The sequence below is a fragment of the Nycticebus coucang genome, chromosome 8 (genome assembly GCF_027406575.1).
Source record: "Nycticebus coucang isolate mNycCou1 chromosome 8, mNycCou1.pri, whole genome shotgun sequence".
Taxonomy (NCBI): domain Eukaryota; kingdom Metazoa; phylum Chordata; class Mammalia; order Primates; family Lorisidae; genus Nycticebus; species Nycticebus coucang.
The window spans coordinates 53,600,653-53,619,902 of record NC_069787.1 but is presented as its reverse complement, the minus strand read 5'-3'; the positions used below and the strand labels follow the sequence as shown (position 1 = coordinate 53,619,902).

At 42.4% G+C, this 19,250-nt stretch overlaps 1 protein-coding gene across 7 annotated transcripts in view; it reads right to left on the bottom strand.

Annotated features, from left to right (window-relative positions):
- The window catches only part of ERC2 (ELKS/RAB6-interacting/CAST family member 2), a 1,052,138-nt gene that overhangs the window by 188,298 nt on the left and 844,590 nt on the right, over positions 1-19,250 (bottom strand). For all 7 annotated transcript variants that reach the window (XR_008381889.1, XM_053600429.1, XM_053600428.1 and 4 more), the window contains one exon: positions 4,713-4,847. Coding sequence is in view for 6 of the 7 variants with exons in the window: in XM_053600429.1 (XP_053456404.1) it covers positions 4,713-4,847 (135 nt within the window). In the remaining variant the exon portion in view is untranslated. The remainder of the gene's footprint in view (positions 1-4,712; positions 4,848-19,250) is intronic.

The window sequence follows — 19,250 nt, the reverse complement described above, 5'->3', positions numbered from 1 at the left end:
GCCACTTTTTGGGGGATTTCCAGCCCCTAATTATTTAGGTTCTTTGCTATTTAGGCACCTCCAAACTAAAATCAATGTGTTTTAACAAACCAAGGGGCATTTTGTGCAAAAAAGCAAGGCGATCCAGGCCCTTAAAGCAGCGTCTAACTCAGTATCCAAGCACAGAAATGTGAGACCTAGACGCAGAAAGGGAAGCTTAAGCAGGGGTTGGCCTTGTGAGTTGGCCAGAACGTGGGGCTCATTCTACTGCTGTGCTTTAGTCATTGATGGGGTTCGTTCATACCTGGGAGCCACTAGGAGGAACTTAATAAAATAGGACCTTTCCTGGGGCAATAAAAATTGTATAATGCTTAGAAAAAGGCAAGTGGAAAGACTTGATGTCATTGATATTCTTGAAGGTGGGGAAGGATGCTACTTAAAGAAAATAACAGGTAAGACTGATGATGACAGGTACAGAGAACATTTAGGAGGAGCTGAGATTCCATCCAGCTTCACAAAATCAATCTTTGTAACTTCAATAAAAGTAAAATCTTGTGTGTGTCTACAGCATGTTTTTTGGCCTTCACGGTTTCTCAAGATACATCAGCAGCTGTGTCATGGGAAGTATTTGTTGCCACCCTTGTGATCACTTCTTGGTGTGAAAGATTTCCTAAGTCATGACTGGGATTTGCCTGGATATCCTACTTGGACATATTCAATGGTTGTGGCCATCCTGGGAGTTATAGGCCAGCAGCTATTAACTGCTCCTGTCAGATAGCGGGTCAGATTGCTGCACTGGCACACCACATGGACTTCTCTTGCAACGTCTCCAAATCCTCTCACCCCCTCATTACACTTATTTGCCATCTCTGGAGGGCTGTGTATTTATGGCTCTTTGTGACAGCCTGGCTCCTCATCCTAATGGCTCCCTTAGAGCTACTGAGCTCTTGGCAGAGTAATTCATTCTCAGGTGTTACAGCCTTCAAGAAGCTATCTTAGCTTTTTCCATAACTTAGCAATTGTGAATTGGGCTGCAATAAGCATTCTGGTACAACTAATAAAAAAAAAAATAATAATAATAACAAGAAGCTATCTTAGAAAGTGAAGGAAAGAGGTACTTTCATTTTCTATTATAAAAAGCATGAAATTGCCCCCAAACTGCACCTTCTGATGAAACACACTACTGGAAACTAGATCAGTCATATTTTCAACTAGGTAGTCTCTTTTTTCACCTGATACTCTGAGAACAGTATTTCTCAGAGCACAGATGTTACTAGAAAGAAAAAAATTACGTGATTAAATAAGCCTGAGAAATGCTAGATTAAATAAAATTGGAAAGCTTTCATTTTTATATAATTTTTTAGATACTTTGATCTGCTAATTGCCCCAGGATGCTCCAAGATACAGTCATAATATGCAGTACTTTCCCCAAATTCTTTGCCCACAACATGTTTCAAGACTTTCCTCACAGGACTAATGTTTTGAAAGTTTGGGAAATGCTAGTCTAGACTTAAATTACTTGGATTCAATTTCTCTTAAAGAGAAAGCAAAATCATAGTGAAGGAGAAAGAGATAAGGAAGAAAAGGAAAAAGAATATAATTTTACAAATTATAAATATTACTTGGCAATATTTACATTGAATTTTCCAAGGAAAAATCAGTTTCTCTGGAAAAGTGACTGCTTTTTCATATTTCTTCATTTTCATATGTTCTGATCTCTTAATAAAGCTCAAAAGGCAATATCAACATTTTGTATTCCCTGTTCCATAAGTCACCGGTGGTCAATCCATAGTGCCCCAGAAAGACCACGGCTGGAAGATTCACGGGAAGCAGATCAGAAATCCATGGAAGAGCCTTCTCCCCTTTAAAGTCATTTCAGCTAACATGGATCCATTATGGACATTTAGTTTAAATCTCAAACAAATCACTCTACTCTTAAGATTTTCATGTTGTCACATATTGATAGAAGGCTGTGCCATTTTCTCCTAAGATGTAGCTCTACCCTGTATGTTTCAGTATATGTATGTTTCAGCATATGTGGTCACACAATCATGTGTGGGTTTATAATTAACCAGGAAAGACTACCTAGCCATTGATAACTATTTCAATCTGGGACTTAAATTTATAGTAGCAAATATACTGACATATAAGTTGTTGATCACTAAGTATCAGGTCTGCGGTAAAGGGGAGGGTTTCATTGCACTAGACCTGGGAGATCTGGGACCCCTAGTCAGAAAGGGCATCCTGGCCTGGGTGTATAGCCCTCTCCATCACTGCAGGCAACCTACCTTATACCAGAGTTCTTTGCTTAAGTCTCCTTCTCTAATTGAAAGAGCCTTACTGCCTTGTTGACTCCAATTTAAAACCTCAAAATTATCCTTTTTGTCAAATGTATTTCATTTTTACAGTGAACTCCACTACAGAGTAAGTTTCTAAGTCACAGGACCCTAGTTAAGTCCTAAGTATTTTTGTCTGTCTTGATCGGATTGACACAGCCCAGAAAAGAATTGAACAAGACATCAGACGACCTAGATTCTTGTCCTAGGACTAGACAGAAGACTCCCTAAAGGCAGGGGTTCTGCCTTATCCATCATGTTCTTCTTCCAGCCCCACATTGTCACTGGGCAAGGACTGTGTGCTCTAAGTATTATTTGAATGAGTGAATACTAGTAGCAGGATTCAGGCCACCACCACTATCCTGGGGCCTAGATCTCTCATCTGGAGTCTGGAGAATAGAATGAGGCTCCCTGCCTCTATTAGCATGGGTTGCTTTGAGTATTCATTGAGATGATTGATGTGAAAGTGGAAGACTATTGCCATCCTCCTAGTATGAGTAGTAGCAATGAGAAATGTGTAGCAAAGGTCCTGACAATAAGCCTCAGTCAGGCATTCTTCAAGGAATATAATTCTTCCTGGGAAGCCCCCGCCCGGGAGCCATTATTTCTGCCCCATTACAACCTCTAGTGTTAGTTGACAAACACGAGGGTCAGCACTCTATTTCATGCTTATATATGTCTGGAAAAGTAATGGGAGACTAGATTTTGTAAGAACTATCATTCCTAAGGCAGATAAATTTGATCTGGTGCCCTATTTCCAGCAGGACATATTCACATATGAATATGGTGAGACAAGCCAGTTTGTCATCTCAGTAAGTCCTTAGGGGACCCATTCCCCCAATTTGGCTCCACTATCTCTCTGCGGGATAAACCCAGGGCGGCCTTCTAGCATGTATGGCTCAGAGGAATAGCCAACTAGGGCCTGCAGGCCTCTCTTCATGGGAGAACTCTGAGGAACAAAGTGCAGGGACCAAGAGGGCAGTGAAGAGATTTAGTTAGCAGGAGGACAGGTGAGTGTGGGAGGTGGTGGTGGTGGTGAGGGGTAAGAGTTGAATAAATAAAACCAAACTAAAACAAAAGCACAGATGTACAAGAGAAAGACATGAAATTGATATCCCTCTGCTTTTTAGATCTCCAGATCAAGAGTCATTTTTGAGGGCTAAAAACATGAAATGGTGCCTTTTTGGACTTGGCTTCAGAAATTTTGATATGTGATGTGAACGCCTTCTGCAGTATTGGGGACTCTGAGGGCAAGTGCTTTCGTGTAAAGCTGGGGCCAAGCCAGGGACTGGGGAGCCTCCTAGTCACGGCTGCCTCATTGCCCAGCTCCAAGGAGAACTTCTAATGTTGTGTTCTATGTAAATAGCACCCCCTGGAGTTGTACTCCTGGGGAAACATCTTAGAGATTTGGAATCTTAACTTCTACTTTGGGATGCTGGTGACATGAAGTGAAAAGGAAACAGAACCACCTCAAAAGAAGTTTTAGAAGCATCATAAGCACCTCCTTCCCCAGAAAACAATCAAACCCTCTCTTTACAGAGTAATTCCAACAAGCCTTCACCCTCCCAAATCCAAAGGAGTTAACACTTATCCAGATGCTTCTATTTCATTATCTATTGCCTATACCTATGGAAATGTGTAAGTTACACTAGGATCACCCCAAAAAGGAGGGGAGTGTCTCAGTACATATGGCTCATTTTACTGTATTACTACATTATCCTGCTAGTTTACATTTATTTCCTAACTTCCGCAAAACTCATTGCCAAGAATTTTAATACCAAACACCATAAATATTTTTGCATTTGGTGGGTGAATGTGGTATCACTGAAAACTGCAGGTGGTTTTTGTTTTTGTCAATTCATCTTTTCATTTGCTCCACTTAGTCAAGGGAGAAGACAGGATCCAAATCAAATAAACCAGACTCCTCGACTTCACTGACTAAAATGGCTACAAAACAGATTTCTCTTTCTGTTTTGCCCCACTATTAATTTGCATTACTAAGGAATTTTCTAGGACAGTGCTCAGTGAACTCGAGGCTTCTCTAGTTGCCAAGCTCATGGAAACAAAGTGCTTTCACTTAAAACTCTGAGAGAGACATTCAGGAGTAACTGGCCATGAGATACCGAGCCAGCAATAGACTATGTATCTATGAAAGAAGAAAGGAGGGGAGGAAAGAAAATGCATAACATAAATAAGAAAAGACAAAACCTTAAAGAGGAAGGAGAAAGGAAAACATTTAGATTCCTTGAGTGATGGAAATAAATACCAAAGCTATTAGTTTCAGTTCAAAGAACATATCACTTTATGCTGTTTATTATTTCTTGAGGATTATTTATTTTATCTGGAAATATCCAGAGGGTAAAAAGGGTCCTGTAGGTAAGTGACGATGAAACTGACCTGGTCCGGAGAAGGCCTGTGATTGGAATGTTGTGATCTCCCCGGAGATCGATGGTGGTGGTGATGGTGGTGGTGGTGGTAATGGTGATGGTCCTCATCGTAGTTGTCTGCCATCAGCTTCATTCTGTTCTGGGTCTGTGTAGAACAAAAACCAGGGGAGATTCCATCAGGAGCTAGAAGACCAGCCAAAGAGATTCAGGGCATGATTACACTGCCTATGGGGCTTCCTTTGTTCCTTATCCAGAAGTTTTCATTTTTGGTCAAACTGAAACTTAATAAAGAAAGCACCACGCCGTTTGCTTTGGTGAAAGAGGTTTTTTCACATCCTTGAAACTAGGCTGTTACATCTATAGATATTAACAGTATTTCCCTCTTGCCATTTACAAAGGAAAAAAAATGAGAATATACCCAAGGGTGCTTTGTTTTACATTATCAAGCAATCATAGAGACCCAGAGTAAGCCTGTAACCACAAGGTGCCAACAATCACATCCTCAAGCCAGAGAAGGAAGCCCTGGATGGAAAGATGGGAGAGGGCTGGCTGGAAACACAGAACTGCAGGTAAACAATGGTCGCACAAGACAAGACAGGCAAATCCACCCAAAAGCTGCCAAATGCAGAAGTGCTGATGGAGATAGTTTGTTGCTATGATGACTTCTTGGAAAAGGGCTCCCTATAGACATTTTCATTGATTTTGTTTCTTGAGAGGATTAAGCAAAAGGTTCAAAGTCGATGAAAAAAACTGACCACTCTAACTTACAGCTCATGATGTTTGTCCCAGTAGGTAGCTAGGTGGCTTTAAACTTCCAGGGCCACAGATTTGTATTGTTTCATATGCAGGGCAAGAACTAGAGCAGTGATGAATGGCCCTGGCTGGCTCACAGAATCTAGAAGAATGCCCAAAGGCCGTGGACGAAAGCAGATTAAATTATCCAGCCCAGAAAGCCAAGAAATGTGAGTTTGGGGATAGGACTACCTGGATTCAAGTCCTGCTCCACCTCTTTGCTCCTTATGTGGCCTTATGTTAGCTGGTTATAAACCTTGATTTCCTTAACTCTAAAATGGAAGTGTATAGGACCCGTTTCCCTGGGGTTTCTTCAAGGAACAAACGCAAGTGATATGATGGACTCTGCAGGTGTCAGTCCCGTATGTGGCACGCAATGAGCCAGCAGTGAGAGTCAAATGCTGTTATTGCTCTAGGAAATTGCCCCCTTCTTTGCACATGCTGTTTCCTTGGCTTGTGCTGCCTCTCCTGGCCCCTCCTCTCACTTCGAACCCCGGGGTCTGCCTAACTCGCAATACTTTCTCTAGGAGCTTTTTCCTGATCCCACCTTTGAGGCTAGCTGACATGTACCTCCTGCTGCACACAGCTCTCTAACCACGGATTTATCTGTCCATCTGTCTGCAGACTTCAAGGTTGTTTTTAATCTTCTGCCCCTCCGCAGAGTCTAGCGCAGGCCCTGCTAGATGTAGACATGTAATGAGGGACGGCAAGAATGAAGGGGCCGTGACTTTGAGGGATGCTGCTCTCCTAGGGATGAGCTGTGTGTGTTTGTGTACAGCAGGGAAGGTCACTGAGAGTCGAGGACATCTCATGAGTTACCATAACAGTCCCTTATGTGGCTCAAGATGACAGTGAGCCATGAGTACTTTCAGAGAGCCAGAAGTCAGGGGCTGGCAGAGCTTCCAACCAGTTGAAGTTGTGTTATATAATATAAATAATACTCTGCTAATAGAGGACTCTGGACCTAACATTGTGCGTTCTTGTAGTATTTTTCATGTACAATCTTAACTTATTCTCAGAACTTTCCCAGAAGCCTTTATTACTATCTTCATTTGGCAGCTGGAAAAGCAAAGCATAGATTTCAGGCTCTCGGGGTCCCTGTCTTGACATCCAACAGGGCAATTTTCTGGGTTGTCCAATTCTCAGTCTCTAGGCCTTTGTTCTGGCCTGGCTGCTAACAGAAAAGGCAAACAGCTGAACAGGTACAAATAGCTTTCCCATAAGACGCTTTGGTTCTGTTAAGTTTTGGAAACACCTCACATCCCAATTCTGTCTGCCAGAGGATGTCTCATGATTTACTCACTCCATTTTTTAAATTTTGTACAATATTTGAAAGGCCCCAAAGTGAACATTAAAAAAAGCATGGATATGAATAAAAACAATAAAAATAGAGAAAAAGACCTATTTAAAAATTAAATAAAAATCCCAGGCAACCTTTGGCAGCTGATAGCATTTCCATCCTTCACTTGTCCACTTAAAGTGTCAGGAGACCCAATGGACAAGTTATGCCTCGTGAGAAAGAGCAGGTCAGCAAAGCTATTGCAGACCAAGTGCTGAGATTCCCCTTAGTCAGCCTGCAATTTCTACAAGGGATTCTGAAATACAGCGTTCACACCTAAAATTCCAGTATTGTCAAGAGCCTGTACTTTTGAACTCATGAACGAATAAATCTGAAATTGGTTCTTCTAAATATGAAGCCTAAAAGAAGCTGTGAGATCTGCTCTGGGCAAGATGGAAGGGAATTGCCCAAGAATGAACGATGGAGTCTCAATGAACATATAATAACTCTGCTATTGTAAACATCATAATGTCCTTATCCTTTAGGGAAGCTCCTGTGATTTTATGAGATTATTTTCTTACCAGTGACAAGCCTAGAGTTCCCTACCTTTGAACTGTATCCCATAAAAGAATGTACAAGCTAAACAAGATGCTATATGCAATCCTAAATGTGTCTGCTGAAATGAGGTGTTGGAGAGAAGGCATGTCACGGGATAAAGACTGTAAATGAATGATGTCATCTTTCCAATTTGGTGCCGAAATATAAATAAACCACATTGTTCATGTGAATACCAGATCTGGGGGAAATGTACACAGAGCAATTGTGAGCGGAAGAGGCTTCTTTTGATTAGTCTGGGCTGGAAGAGAAGAGTGTGAAGCAGAGATGAAAAACGAGAGTTTGGTCTGATATTCTAGACTGTTTTTATTTATCTTGCGGGTAACATATCCCCTAAACTGTGACCGATCTCTCACAGGCTGCTTGCTAGTCTTTTCTCATATAAAGCTGGCTTGACCGATGCTGTTCCTTTCATTGTCAAATTGAAAATGGATATCTTTTCATTTTATAAAATGATCTGCACTACCTATCCTCCTCTTCTCCTGATTACATGGGTTTTCTCCACATAAAGTATGGTCTGGAAGGATAGGAAGTCACGACTAACACTCCCTAATGGTCAATGAAAGAAAAACTGCAGAAAGTTCTATGTAATAAGGGTTGGAACAGGGATATGATTAGTTCAAATAACTCCAGACACATTTACCAGGTGATGCCATGTATAATGGTTCATACCCCCTCCGTTGCAGGAGGTGCCCCCCACAAAGCCCTAAACAGGAAGTCTCTGGAGCAGTCCTAACCGGAAACTCAGGAAAACTAAGACAGAGTTGGAGAGGGGTGGCTTGCCACAGCACAGCCCTTGGGAACTTGGGACTCATTTAGTGATTCACCGAGGCCCGTTTTTATTTCCTTCGCAATGTCTACCAAACTGCTGACCTGACACTTTTACCTCTGGCTAACTGTGTTCCATGCTCTTTTCACTACGCTATGTCGTGACTGTGGAGACAAATCTAATCCGGTTTCATTTTCTACTTCCTTTCTCCCAGGCACCAGCCACCTTATTTCTCTGGGACTATAGCCCTCCCAACAGTTCTCCTGCTGTGCTCCTGACTCCCATGGAACACGTTCCTACCCAGAGTGACATGGACTCCTGTTCCTCCCCGCATTCAAGTTCTCCAAAGGATCCCACCTCCCTCCAGAAAAGCTCCCGGCTCCTGGACATCAAGTCCCTTGCTAGGTGATTGCTATTGACCTCAGCAGCACCCCTCTGGGGCCCTCTCCTGAACCTGAGAATGTGTTGTTCTCTGTCACTACCCCGCCCCTCATCTCCTGCCCCTTCTGTGACACCCAAGTTACACTCATTAGATCTCTGGTCTTAGCTTCAACATCATTCCCTTCAGAAACAAAGGATTTCCTGAGCCCACCTTGGAGGGATTAGAAGTCCCATACCCAGCCCCACCCTGATCACAGCACTTACCTCATGGTAAATAACTACATTCACTTGGCTTTCTCCACCACTAGGTTGAAAATCTACTGAGGGAAGCCCTATGTCTGGATCACCCTTCTACCCCACACCTAGCAAGGAGTCTAGGGCAGAAGCAATAAGTAAACGTGTGTCACATAAGTATGTGGACATGTGAATGAATGCACGGGGAGGGCACAGGCTGCCAGGGAATAGATAGAAGGGAAAAATACACAACAGGAGTCTAGGATGAGCCCGTGGGGTGTCTGACTCTCCATGTGATAGTTTAACCTTCCCTATTTGTTTTTGTTTGTTGTAAATTTTGAGAGCGGGGAAAGTGGAATAAATGTACGGTTTTGGAGCCGTTAGGCAAATCAAATGGTTCTTCTTTGAGAAACATTCCATTCTTTAGTAAAGTAAACCCACTGAAATGCTCCACCACCTCCCCAGTTACTTTCCTCAGTAAAAACATGGGGCTTCTCGGGGTGTTAGCATTTTCATTTCCTTACTATCCCCTTGCCTTTGGAAGAGCACGGGACTTTTGGAAGACTCTTGATAATGCCAAGAGTCAACCATGGAAAACTGAAACTTTATCCATTAACTAAAATCCCTGACGAGCACCATCTGTGAAAAGGTGCCAGAGACTCCATCTCTTTTGACACTTCTGAAGCGTTTATCCAAGGAGCTCTTGAAGCGAAATGAAAATCCTTGATTGACTAGTAATAGACTCAATAGCTTAATGGCAAGATGTAGCTATAAAAGTGGAATATTAAAACTGCCTTTAAAAATATTTTAGTAAGGTGGCAATAACAAACTGCTTTGATCAGTCATCTGGATCAAGTTAACAATAAAATCTTCATGAATATGGTTTAAATAAGAAAAAAATAATAAGATTGGTTGCCATGGGATATGGAGATAATACGGCACAATAACAATTACACTTTTATTCTACCAGGTTTTCTTTTCTCTCTTTCCCATCAGGGAAATCCAAAACGTTCAGGATCTTCTTCTGGTTTTGTTTCCACCTAATCAGAGCAAGGTGAGAGTTCCCATCTCCAAGTGAAAGATGAGGAAACCAGACAACACCTGCACAGCGAAGAGGGGAGGAATTTCCTAAACATCCACTAGGCTCACACAGCAATGTGTCAGGATTGAGTAGGATCTGGGTTCCAGTGCCTGGGGTCACAGTTGGAGGACAAAATGAAGCAAGAGGATGTTTGAAGCAGCGAGAAAGGAATGTGCTGCATTGGGGAACTTTCTGGGAGGACGTAAGCATCAATAATGGAAAAGCTTCTACTGTGGACACCGCACTGAAATTAATACAATGCTCACTGGAAATATGCAAGCACAACAATGACAATAATTACATGCCAGGCTAAGTGCTGGGCCAGGACGCTCTTGTTGAATCTTCCCTTCTGAGACAATTCTTCTTAGGAGGCCTGTTTTACAGATGAGGAAAGTCAGCCTACGATGATTGAGCTGGTGAGCGGAGGAACAGGACTCAAACTGTTCCTGCTATCTGACTCCATAGTACCAGGTGATAATATGAAGGATAAGACCAGGGACAGGGGGGTAAGACACGAGGAACTAGAGGCCTGACTATAACACAGTATGGGAAGAAAAAAAGAAGAGAGGAAATAGTTTAACCGGGAATCCAGAAGCAGGAAAGGTGATCTCTAGCTGAGGGCAGGGTCAGATGCCTCTGGACCCACGATTTGAACATTGGCTCATATGTGGGTATAAGGTGGAGTGGACTGGGGATATTCCACAGTAAACTGGCCCCGTAATCACCTTGAGGGGAAAAGCAGATCAATGAGGGGAAACAGAACCCAAAATGGTGTGTGTGTGAAGGGGTGTGGGCGTGCTCGTGTGTAGTTTTCCTCATCCTTTACGGAGTGTGGGGAGACCAGGAAATGTATTGGAGACACCAGTTCACCATCTTTGTTCTCAAAAGAACTTATCAATTTGGGGCATATTGGAAGGGATTTTAGAGCCATAGCCATACGTTCCCATATGCCAAGATGTGACCTCTTTAGGAGAACGGGACAGTCTCTTGGCATCTCTGTGTTTACAACTATCAACAGAAACTACCGTTACAGTCTCAGGCCTGCCTTGAAAATTGGTCTGATTCCCCCACCCCACCCCCCGCCAACTAATTCAGCTGGTCCCTCTCTCCTGCCACCCAGCGACAGCAGAACAGAGGCTTCATGACACTGTTCCTCCCAACTTGGCTAAAGGCTCTTCCCTACTCATTCTTACCTATACAGAAAATTAGTGGGCCACCTTGAAGGTTGGGCTGCCAGTTCATACTCCCATATGAAATACCTGTATTTTATTTGTAATTGCTACAGGGCATATCAGCATACTTGCTCCTGTGCATCCTGCAGCATGGATGGGCAGTCCTGGATGTGTTGTTGTCTCCCCAAAGGATGCCAATGCATCTCTGCCCCAGGTCTCTCTGCCCACAGGTGCAGGCTTAGCCAGAGAACAGGTCAGATCAAAAGTGCTGGGGAGCTCACCCTCCTGGGACAGCCCTCAGTCTGTGCATGGCAGAGGTGATGGATAAATAGCCAACCTCCTGGCCCCTCAATGGGATTACACAATGGTGCACTCCCATCTCTCAGGGGTCCCCAGGAGCAGGAGCCCTGACCGATGATAGCAGGAACTGCCCACTACGGTGCCTTTTCTGGCCTTTTCCCTTCCCTGTATCACTTCCACATTCTCTCACCACTTCTTAGGATTATCTCCATCAAACCCTTATCTTGGGGTCTGTTTTTGTAGGAATCCCAGCTAAAGTGCTTACTAAATAATTAACAAGCCAGTACCTAACTTCTGCCCAGGACTAAGAAGCCTGCAACTACCAGGTTCCTTTTCTCCAGATATCTCCTAGGATTTCTCATCATCTAGGGTGACAGAACTCTCACCTTCCTCAGGAAGTAACACCTGCCTGGCACCCATTCCTTTCCTGCCAGATAGTCACTCTGGGGCTCATAGTGAATCATGTCTCCATAAGCCCTGTTTCCTGTATCTATTAAATGGGTGAGTGGAGCGACACTGTCTTCAGCATGAGTCAAACACCACATGGGGTGATGCTGAACTACCATTCTTATTCCTGAGTGCAAATGTGCAGTTTTTCTTTGCCGTCTTCTTTCTGCTATAATCAGAGGGGAGAGAAACTATTTTGTTGAATTACATTTGGCTGCTACCTTAGAACCTGAGGGATTCTCTGAAGGGTTATAGACAACAGTTACAGCCAGGAGCATCATCCCCCTATTCTGCTACCAGCCAGTGCAGCCAGTCTTCTCTCAACAGGAGAAGAAAATCTTTTATATCCTCTGCCCATAATATTAGAATCCTTAACGGTGGTAGAAAGAGGACTCATACCCTGAGATGGAGCCCCGTTTACAGCAGCAATAAGAACAAACGCTGGCTAGCCCGTGCTGTGCACCAAGAAGAGTGATTTACCAGCATCATCTCATTTAGTCAGACACATCAACCCAGTAATGTAGGCTGTAGTGGGGTTGTGCTCAAAATCCTTAAGCTGCCATGACCCAGGCAGAAACCATGAGAACCAAGAGGGACACAAATACATTTGCCCTGAATATTAGTCTTGGTGGAGGCTGTTGTTACCCCCATGTAACAGATGATGAAACTGAGGCTTAGACAGAACAACTTATCCAGACTCAAACAACTGGAAGATTAGACACGCTGACTCCAGAGTCTGCTATGTAACCAATGTGCCCTGCTGCTCAGCTCCATAAGGACAGACCCCTTTAAAAAAATTAAAAAATCAAGACTGATCTGGAAATGGGCTCTGACTTTCTAGACACTGACTCTAATCAGGGTTTAAAAGGAGAGGTCACTTTTGATTTTAATGTTCTTTCTGAAAAGGACAAAACTCAGACATGTTATAAAATCTTCATCGAGCCCCTAAAATGTCTGTGTTCCTAACCATCCCTAATATAACTTTAAAAGTCACGATCCACAATTCACATTAACTTTTAATGCTTTGACCAACGAGACAGCTTTGAATACGGCTAACACAAGCAACTGCAGACAACCAAGGAATTTCTAACATCCTGAGCATGGTTGCCAGTCGCGGGATCTGGGGGAGGGGAAAGCCCTAGAAGTTTCCACCACAAAGTTACTTAGTTAAGCGCAGGTCTGTTTAATTAAGTAGTGGGCAGCACATGCTATACTTAGCTTTTAAACACTTGTAAAGTCCTCTTCATTCATTTATCTTACTTGTCACTGACAAGCTCTTCAAGGATTGTAACAGTATGCAGAGCATGAAGAGTCTAGGTAAACAACGCATATTTTATGTGGAGTCTAAACTGTTTCAACTCAGAGAGCCAATAGAGGGTCTCTGAAAAAACAAAAACCCAGACTCTTCTACTAAACTGTGGGAGATTTCGGTGCATCTAGCCTATTGGAAGTTTCTTTAGAAAGTGAACTTCAAAATCAAATGCCAATATTTTACGGGAAAAAAAAGACAAAAAAAAAAAAGAAAAGAAAGAAAATGAAGAAATAGAATGAAAGAGACTAGGAAGAAATAGAGGAAGGAAGAAAAGAAGAGAGAGGGAAGGAAGGATGGGCAGAAAGAGGAGAGAGAGAAGCAGAGAGGAGGGGAAAGAGAAGAGATGAGAAGAAGAAAAGGAGGGAGGAGAGAAAAAGATAGTTGCAGATGATGAGATTCAGACTCTAAAACTGTGCTGACAAGCATAGTCAAGAACTTCATTTGATTCATAATTCAACAAATACTTAGAGCCGGGCACAGTGGCTCACGCCTGTAATCCCAGCACTCTGTGAGGCCCAGGCGGGTGGATTGCTTGAACTCAGGAGTTTGAGACCAGCCTGAGCATCAACAAGACCTCATCTCTAAACATAGCCAGGTGTGTGGTAGATACCTATAGTCCCAACTACTTGGGAGGCTGAGGAAAGAGGATGGCTTGAGCCCAAGAGTTTGAGGTTGTTGTGAGCTAAGATATCACCTCATTCTACCAAGGGTGACACATTGGGACTCTGTCTCAATAAAACAAAAACAAATAAACAAAAACCCTGAAATATGTATCGGTTTATTGGTTTAGCCAGAAAAGGTATCACCAAATTATCTCCCTAACTAATGGATGGATAAAAATGCTTTAAGGTATGGCCCAACAGAATTGGCTAATAGGCTGGAAACTGACAGTGTGAGTTACTATTCTAGGAGAACCTGAGTAACCCAGTCGCACCCTCAGGAAGAGACCAAGAATCTTAGACAGTAAGGACTATGAAGAGAAGTGTCCATACACCCTTGGAGACAAGATAGTTCACAGGGAGTAGATGGAATTTTTAATAGTCATGAATCGAAAAGGTATTAGAATGCAGTCTTAGGACATGGGAAACATAATGAACATGGCCCCAAACTGTCTGAAGCTTGAGACGCTGCCATCAGAAGAAATGAACAAAGCAATGGAGAACGGGTTGGGTTGCGGACAGTGGAGACCAGGAATTCAGAGCAGCTTGGAGAAGATGAACACATCCCAAGGACTGTGGGAGGACAGAAGGACATGCTCCTGCAGAGGCTGTGACCTCCATGCACAAGTGGGAGCGAACGCAATCTGGGCCTGCTCCCAGTTCTGAAGCCCAGTGGAAGGACATATACTCAGACCTCCTCTGCACCTCATTCCCTTCAAAACAAAATAAATGACACCAAAAGGGGGAAAGTGGGGGCAGTGTGAGCCATGCAAAACATGTGGTGGGGCTGGTGGCCAGGACTGAGCACAGCCCCAACCCCAAGAGAGTGACGAGACAGCCAGGAGAGATTTGGCAGCAGTCGGGAGGGAAAGGGAGGCAGGGAGAGACAGCCAGGACCTTGGAGGGCGAAAAAGTCCCTCTTCCCAGCTGGTCTCACACTTGGGTAGGATAACTGGAGAAAATGTTAACATACTCATTATTAGTTTTCCAATCAGTTGAAAAACAAATGGGAAGGGAGACATGGCAGTGAGTGTCTCCCACCAGATCTCTGAAACATCCCCTTCAGCCCCCTTCTTCTCAGCGGGCTGCCTGCTGTGATGCCCCCGCCCCCCGTTTCTGTTCTGATTTCCACACCCTTACTAGCTTTCCATGGGACTTTCTGAACTCATCCTAAGGAGGACCGAGGTAGTTCTATGTGGAAGCAGAGTCTGAGTTACATATTCCACTCAGGATAGAAGGTCTCCATGGACCCCCCAGAGATACACACACAAAACAGGCACATCATTCACAGCCTCCTCCAAGCTGATATTCCCTCAGCACACAAAAATGAAAACTCATCTATAACCATCACTTCTTCTCCTGTGATAACTTACCCCCAAAGAAGAGGCAAAGTGGAAATTCTGGGTTTGTGAATCTGACAGAAATCTAATTTCCAGAAAGGATGAAATTACACTTAAATTTCATCTGGAAAAGTCTAGTGTGTTGGATCATGCTTTTTTTTTTTTTTTCTTTTCTAACACATCAACTTAAATTCATGGAAATTCTGAAAAACAATGTCTCTTAATCATCCCTTTAAGATAGAAGCCAAAAAGCCTGGTTTTCTGTGACCTGAAGTTAAAACCGCATAAGTACAAAATGCCCAAATGTTTGTAAAATTGAGTGTAAACACAAACATATTAAAGTCCTTACTGACATTTCTTATCAGTAGTAGGAAAAGGTAGATAACTGGAAAGTTGGGGTGATCTTTTCATGGACTCTAGAAAATTTTAGTAGCTACCTCAAATCTCTCCCCTACAAATGAGGACTCGCCAGAACAATCAGACTCATAAAATGGTAGTGCTGGGCCACACCTTCAATCCTTAAAAATTTTTTAAATTCTAAAACTCTTTAAATTCTGAAATCCAAGCTCACTATTTGTGGAGGGGAAACTGAGCCTCCAAGAGTGTCAAGAGTAGTCACTGCCAGACCCAGAAGAAAGCTCCAGAATACTGGCGTGTCAGTCCTGGGCCCTGCTCCTGGCCACCTTCCCATTTAATTTGCAAATATAGACGTGTCTGCCATGTCCATGACCTGTAACGCCACAGGCCCACCTCATGTCGTTGGTTTTATGTTGCAAAGTACTACGGTATTAATTTCCATTCTTGTGGTCTGAACAGCATCAAACACCTAATCATTTTGGTCTCGATGGCTACAGAAAGGTTAAGGAATTTTCTACTTTCTTTGAGATCTGATTCTTAGTTCTCTAGAAGGACTACTGATTTAGCTTTATAATTTTCCTTTTCTTAATAACATCTGTAAGTTTTTTATTACATAAATCATAGGTTAGTTATGAAAAATTAAATAGGACAAAATAGTTTATAAAAAGAAAAGTGGTATCTCCTTTCCCTCTAACCTAACATCTAGCCCTCCTGTTAAGGTTGTTCTGCCAATTTTCCTTGAATTCTTTTATGCTTAATGGAAGCATAAATATAGACATATACCCTTACAAAAAAAAAATCCCATATGTCTTGGCCATTCTTGGCCATGTCAAGAACATGTAGAATGACCTCATTTTTAATGATTACATATTATTCTACTCGATGGGTGTACTTTTATTTAACAGTGCTCAGAATAGAGGCTCTAGGAAGGAAGGGATTTTTGTTTTGTTCAAAGATGTATCCCAAGTGCCTAAAGGCATTGCCTGGCATGTAGTGAGCACACAATAAATGTTTTTTGAATGAACAAATGAATGATGGGTGTTTAGGTTATTTCCAGTCTTTCATTAAAAAAAAAAATACTTCCAAGAATATTTTTGCAAAGTAACAGATACAGATTTGCACGTCCTCGTGCGCTTGTTCTCAACAAGGATGGTGTCTGTTCCATGAAAATTAGGTCCAGGTAGGGAGGTAGTCAGCTATGGAGGTTCTACTGTATAAACATTTTAAATTTTGAAACATGTCACCAAATTCCCTTTGAAACTGTTGACCAATGTCCACTCTGTACCTCTTTCCCTACACTTCCCTAATAGGAAGTTTCTTCAAATCCTTTTATCTTTGAATATTTGACAGATGAAATACGGTATCCTATGTATATTTCCCTAATTATAATTTGAAACTGCACCTCATTTCATTTATTTACTGTCCGTTTTTACTTCATTATCTGTGAGCCTCCTTTCTGTGTCCTTTCCTCCACTATTCATTTGGAGACTTTTTTCTTATTGGTTACGAGAATAATTGTATGTATAAAGAAAATTAGTGGGCGCTGATTTCTGGAGGAGAAGAGCATAAGTAAAGGTGGGAAGAAGGCATGTACCAGGGCAGGCTAAGGGAAAGGAAAATGTGCACAGCCGGGAGAGGGGAGGGTGTCAGAAACCCTGCTCCTTTGAACACATTAACATCTGCTATGCTCACTTGAGCAGAAGAGAAAAGTGTGTGTGTGTGGGGTGGGGCTGTTAGCTAGTTACGTGCCTGGGATGCAGACAGAGCGGGCCCCTCCCTTGGGCACCACAGCCTTGTCAGGTGACGGTTATCGGTGGACCAGTAACAGGAGTCAGAGGGTTAACAATGAGTACGATGCTTTACTTCTCTGCAAAAGACTCTGGGGTTTTGTCAAAGTCTGGGCCATCCACCGGAGAATGTTAGGCACTTAAGGGCCACCCATTATGCATGCATTGGTAGAAACAATCTAATACAACCTTCTTCTCTAAACAGGAATTCTTTTTGTAGTTGTCCTGGTGGATAGTGACCCAGTTGTCATCTGGTACCGCTAGAGATGGAAAACCCAGTACCTATGAGACTGTGTATTAAACAGCTTAAACGGGATGCTGCCTGCCGCTCATATACGTATTTTGAGCTTCATAGCTGCACGTTCAGTTACGCGTCCTAATTCTGCCTCTTTTGGGCAGGGGCAGGAGGCTCAGGTCTTCAGATATTTGAATACAGTTATGCTCATTATCTGTAGTTTTTAGCCTAATCATCCCCCACTTCTCCTGGTCCCTACTCTGCCTGCACTGCACATGAGGTCACTACAATATGTCAGGGCTCCTCCTAGGGAATCAGAGTGTAAATATAAGCTTGCACATGGGTCCTGACATGTGCTGAACACTATTTAAAAATGATCAATAGACTCTGAGGTTCCATCGCCTTTTTAGCATGTTCTGGGCAGTGTTAATGTTCTAGTTTGCAATTGGTTAAACCCATATCTTGGCTGCCAGTTTCTCCATCATCCAATCATACTCTTGTACACGCAGGCACACGTATTAGAATTTTAATTCTAGGTACAAACTTCATTCTTTTCCTTATGAATATTTTCTTTAATCTCATCCTGCCTAAGTAAATTTGGGTCTGTGGTTCCATCCTGCATAAACGTCTCTCAGTTCTGGTTATGTCTGTATTCTGATTGTTTCTGCTAACCTCCCCAGCTTTGATGTATCCCACTTTCACAAAGCGTTTTCTCTATGCTGTAGATAATTAGTTCCATGTACACGCTTGGAGGTCAGAGCCCAGGCATTCTTACAACCTCCCTGCAAAGATAAGTAACCAACCTGCTGGAATGAAGTTGTTCAATCAACTATATATGCATCCACTTAGCCCTTAATTCTCCACTTAAAGAAAAATGTGTATTATGTGTGTATGAATTTGTCGTGTCAAACACCTGGCTGAAATCTTGATACCCTGTGACTATACCATTCTCCTGACTTTCCTTTCTAACAATCTTATTGAAAAACAAAGTGAGTTAAGCACTGCTTAATCTTAGGGAATCAATCTACCTTAGTGATTACTGAGTTTTGCCGGTGACATAAACCATCAATTTAGTAAGTTGTTTTGGGATCTGGGTGAGGATCAATATGGAACCTACAGTACTTCATGAACATGACATTTGTCTTTTAGGCATTTGGAGGTAAGGTTCTAGAGGCAGGTAGAATGCAGAAAAGCCTAAGAAAATGGAAAGTTAATTTTCCTCTTCTTTGGGCACTTCATTGACTGTTGGCAGGACTGTAAGTTGATATAAACTTTTTCAAGGGCATCTGGCACTATGCATCAAAATTCAAAATACACATGCCCTGGGTCTCACAGTCCTTTCCTGAAAAGAAAGCTGGAGAGGTAGAAAGGGTACATATGAGAGGGTGTCAGTAGCAATTAAGTACAATTAAGTACTTAATTACGGTAACAATTAAGATAAATTTATTATTCCTAAAATAGAATACTCAGAAACCATTCAAAAGAGATGTATATTAATATTCATCAGAAGGAAGGTGCAACAGAGTATAAAGAAAAGCAGACTATAACCTGTTTGTATGATAACAAATGTGAACACAGAAACACATTGATGGGTTTTCTATGCGTCTACCTGGGTGGATTCACTCACACGCATGTACGAGAAAGTTCAAGACAGATGAGCAGTAAATGTTGATAATGACTGCTGGGTGCTTGGATTTTAGGGAGTTTACTTTCTCTTTTATTCCTTTCTCTATTATTTGAATATTCAATCAGTAGTAGGAAATAATAAATAAAACAAATAAAAAGATT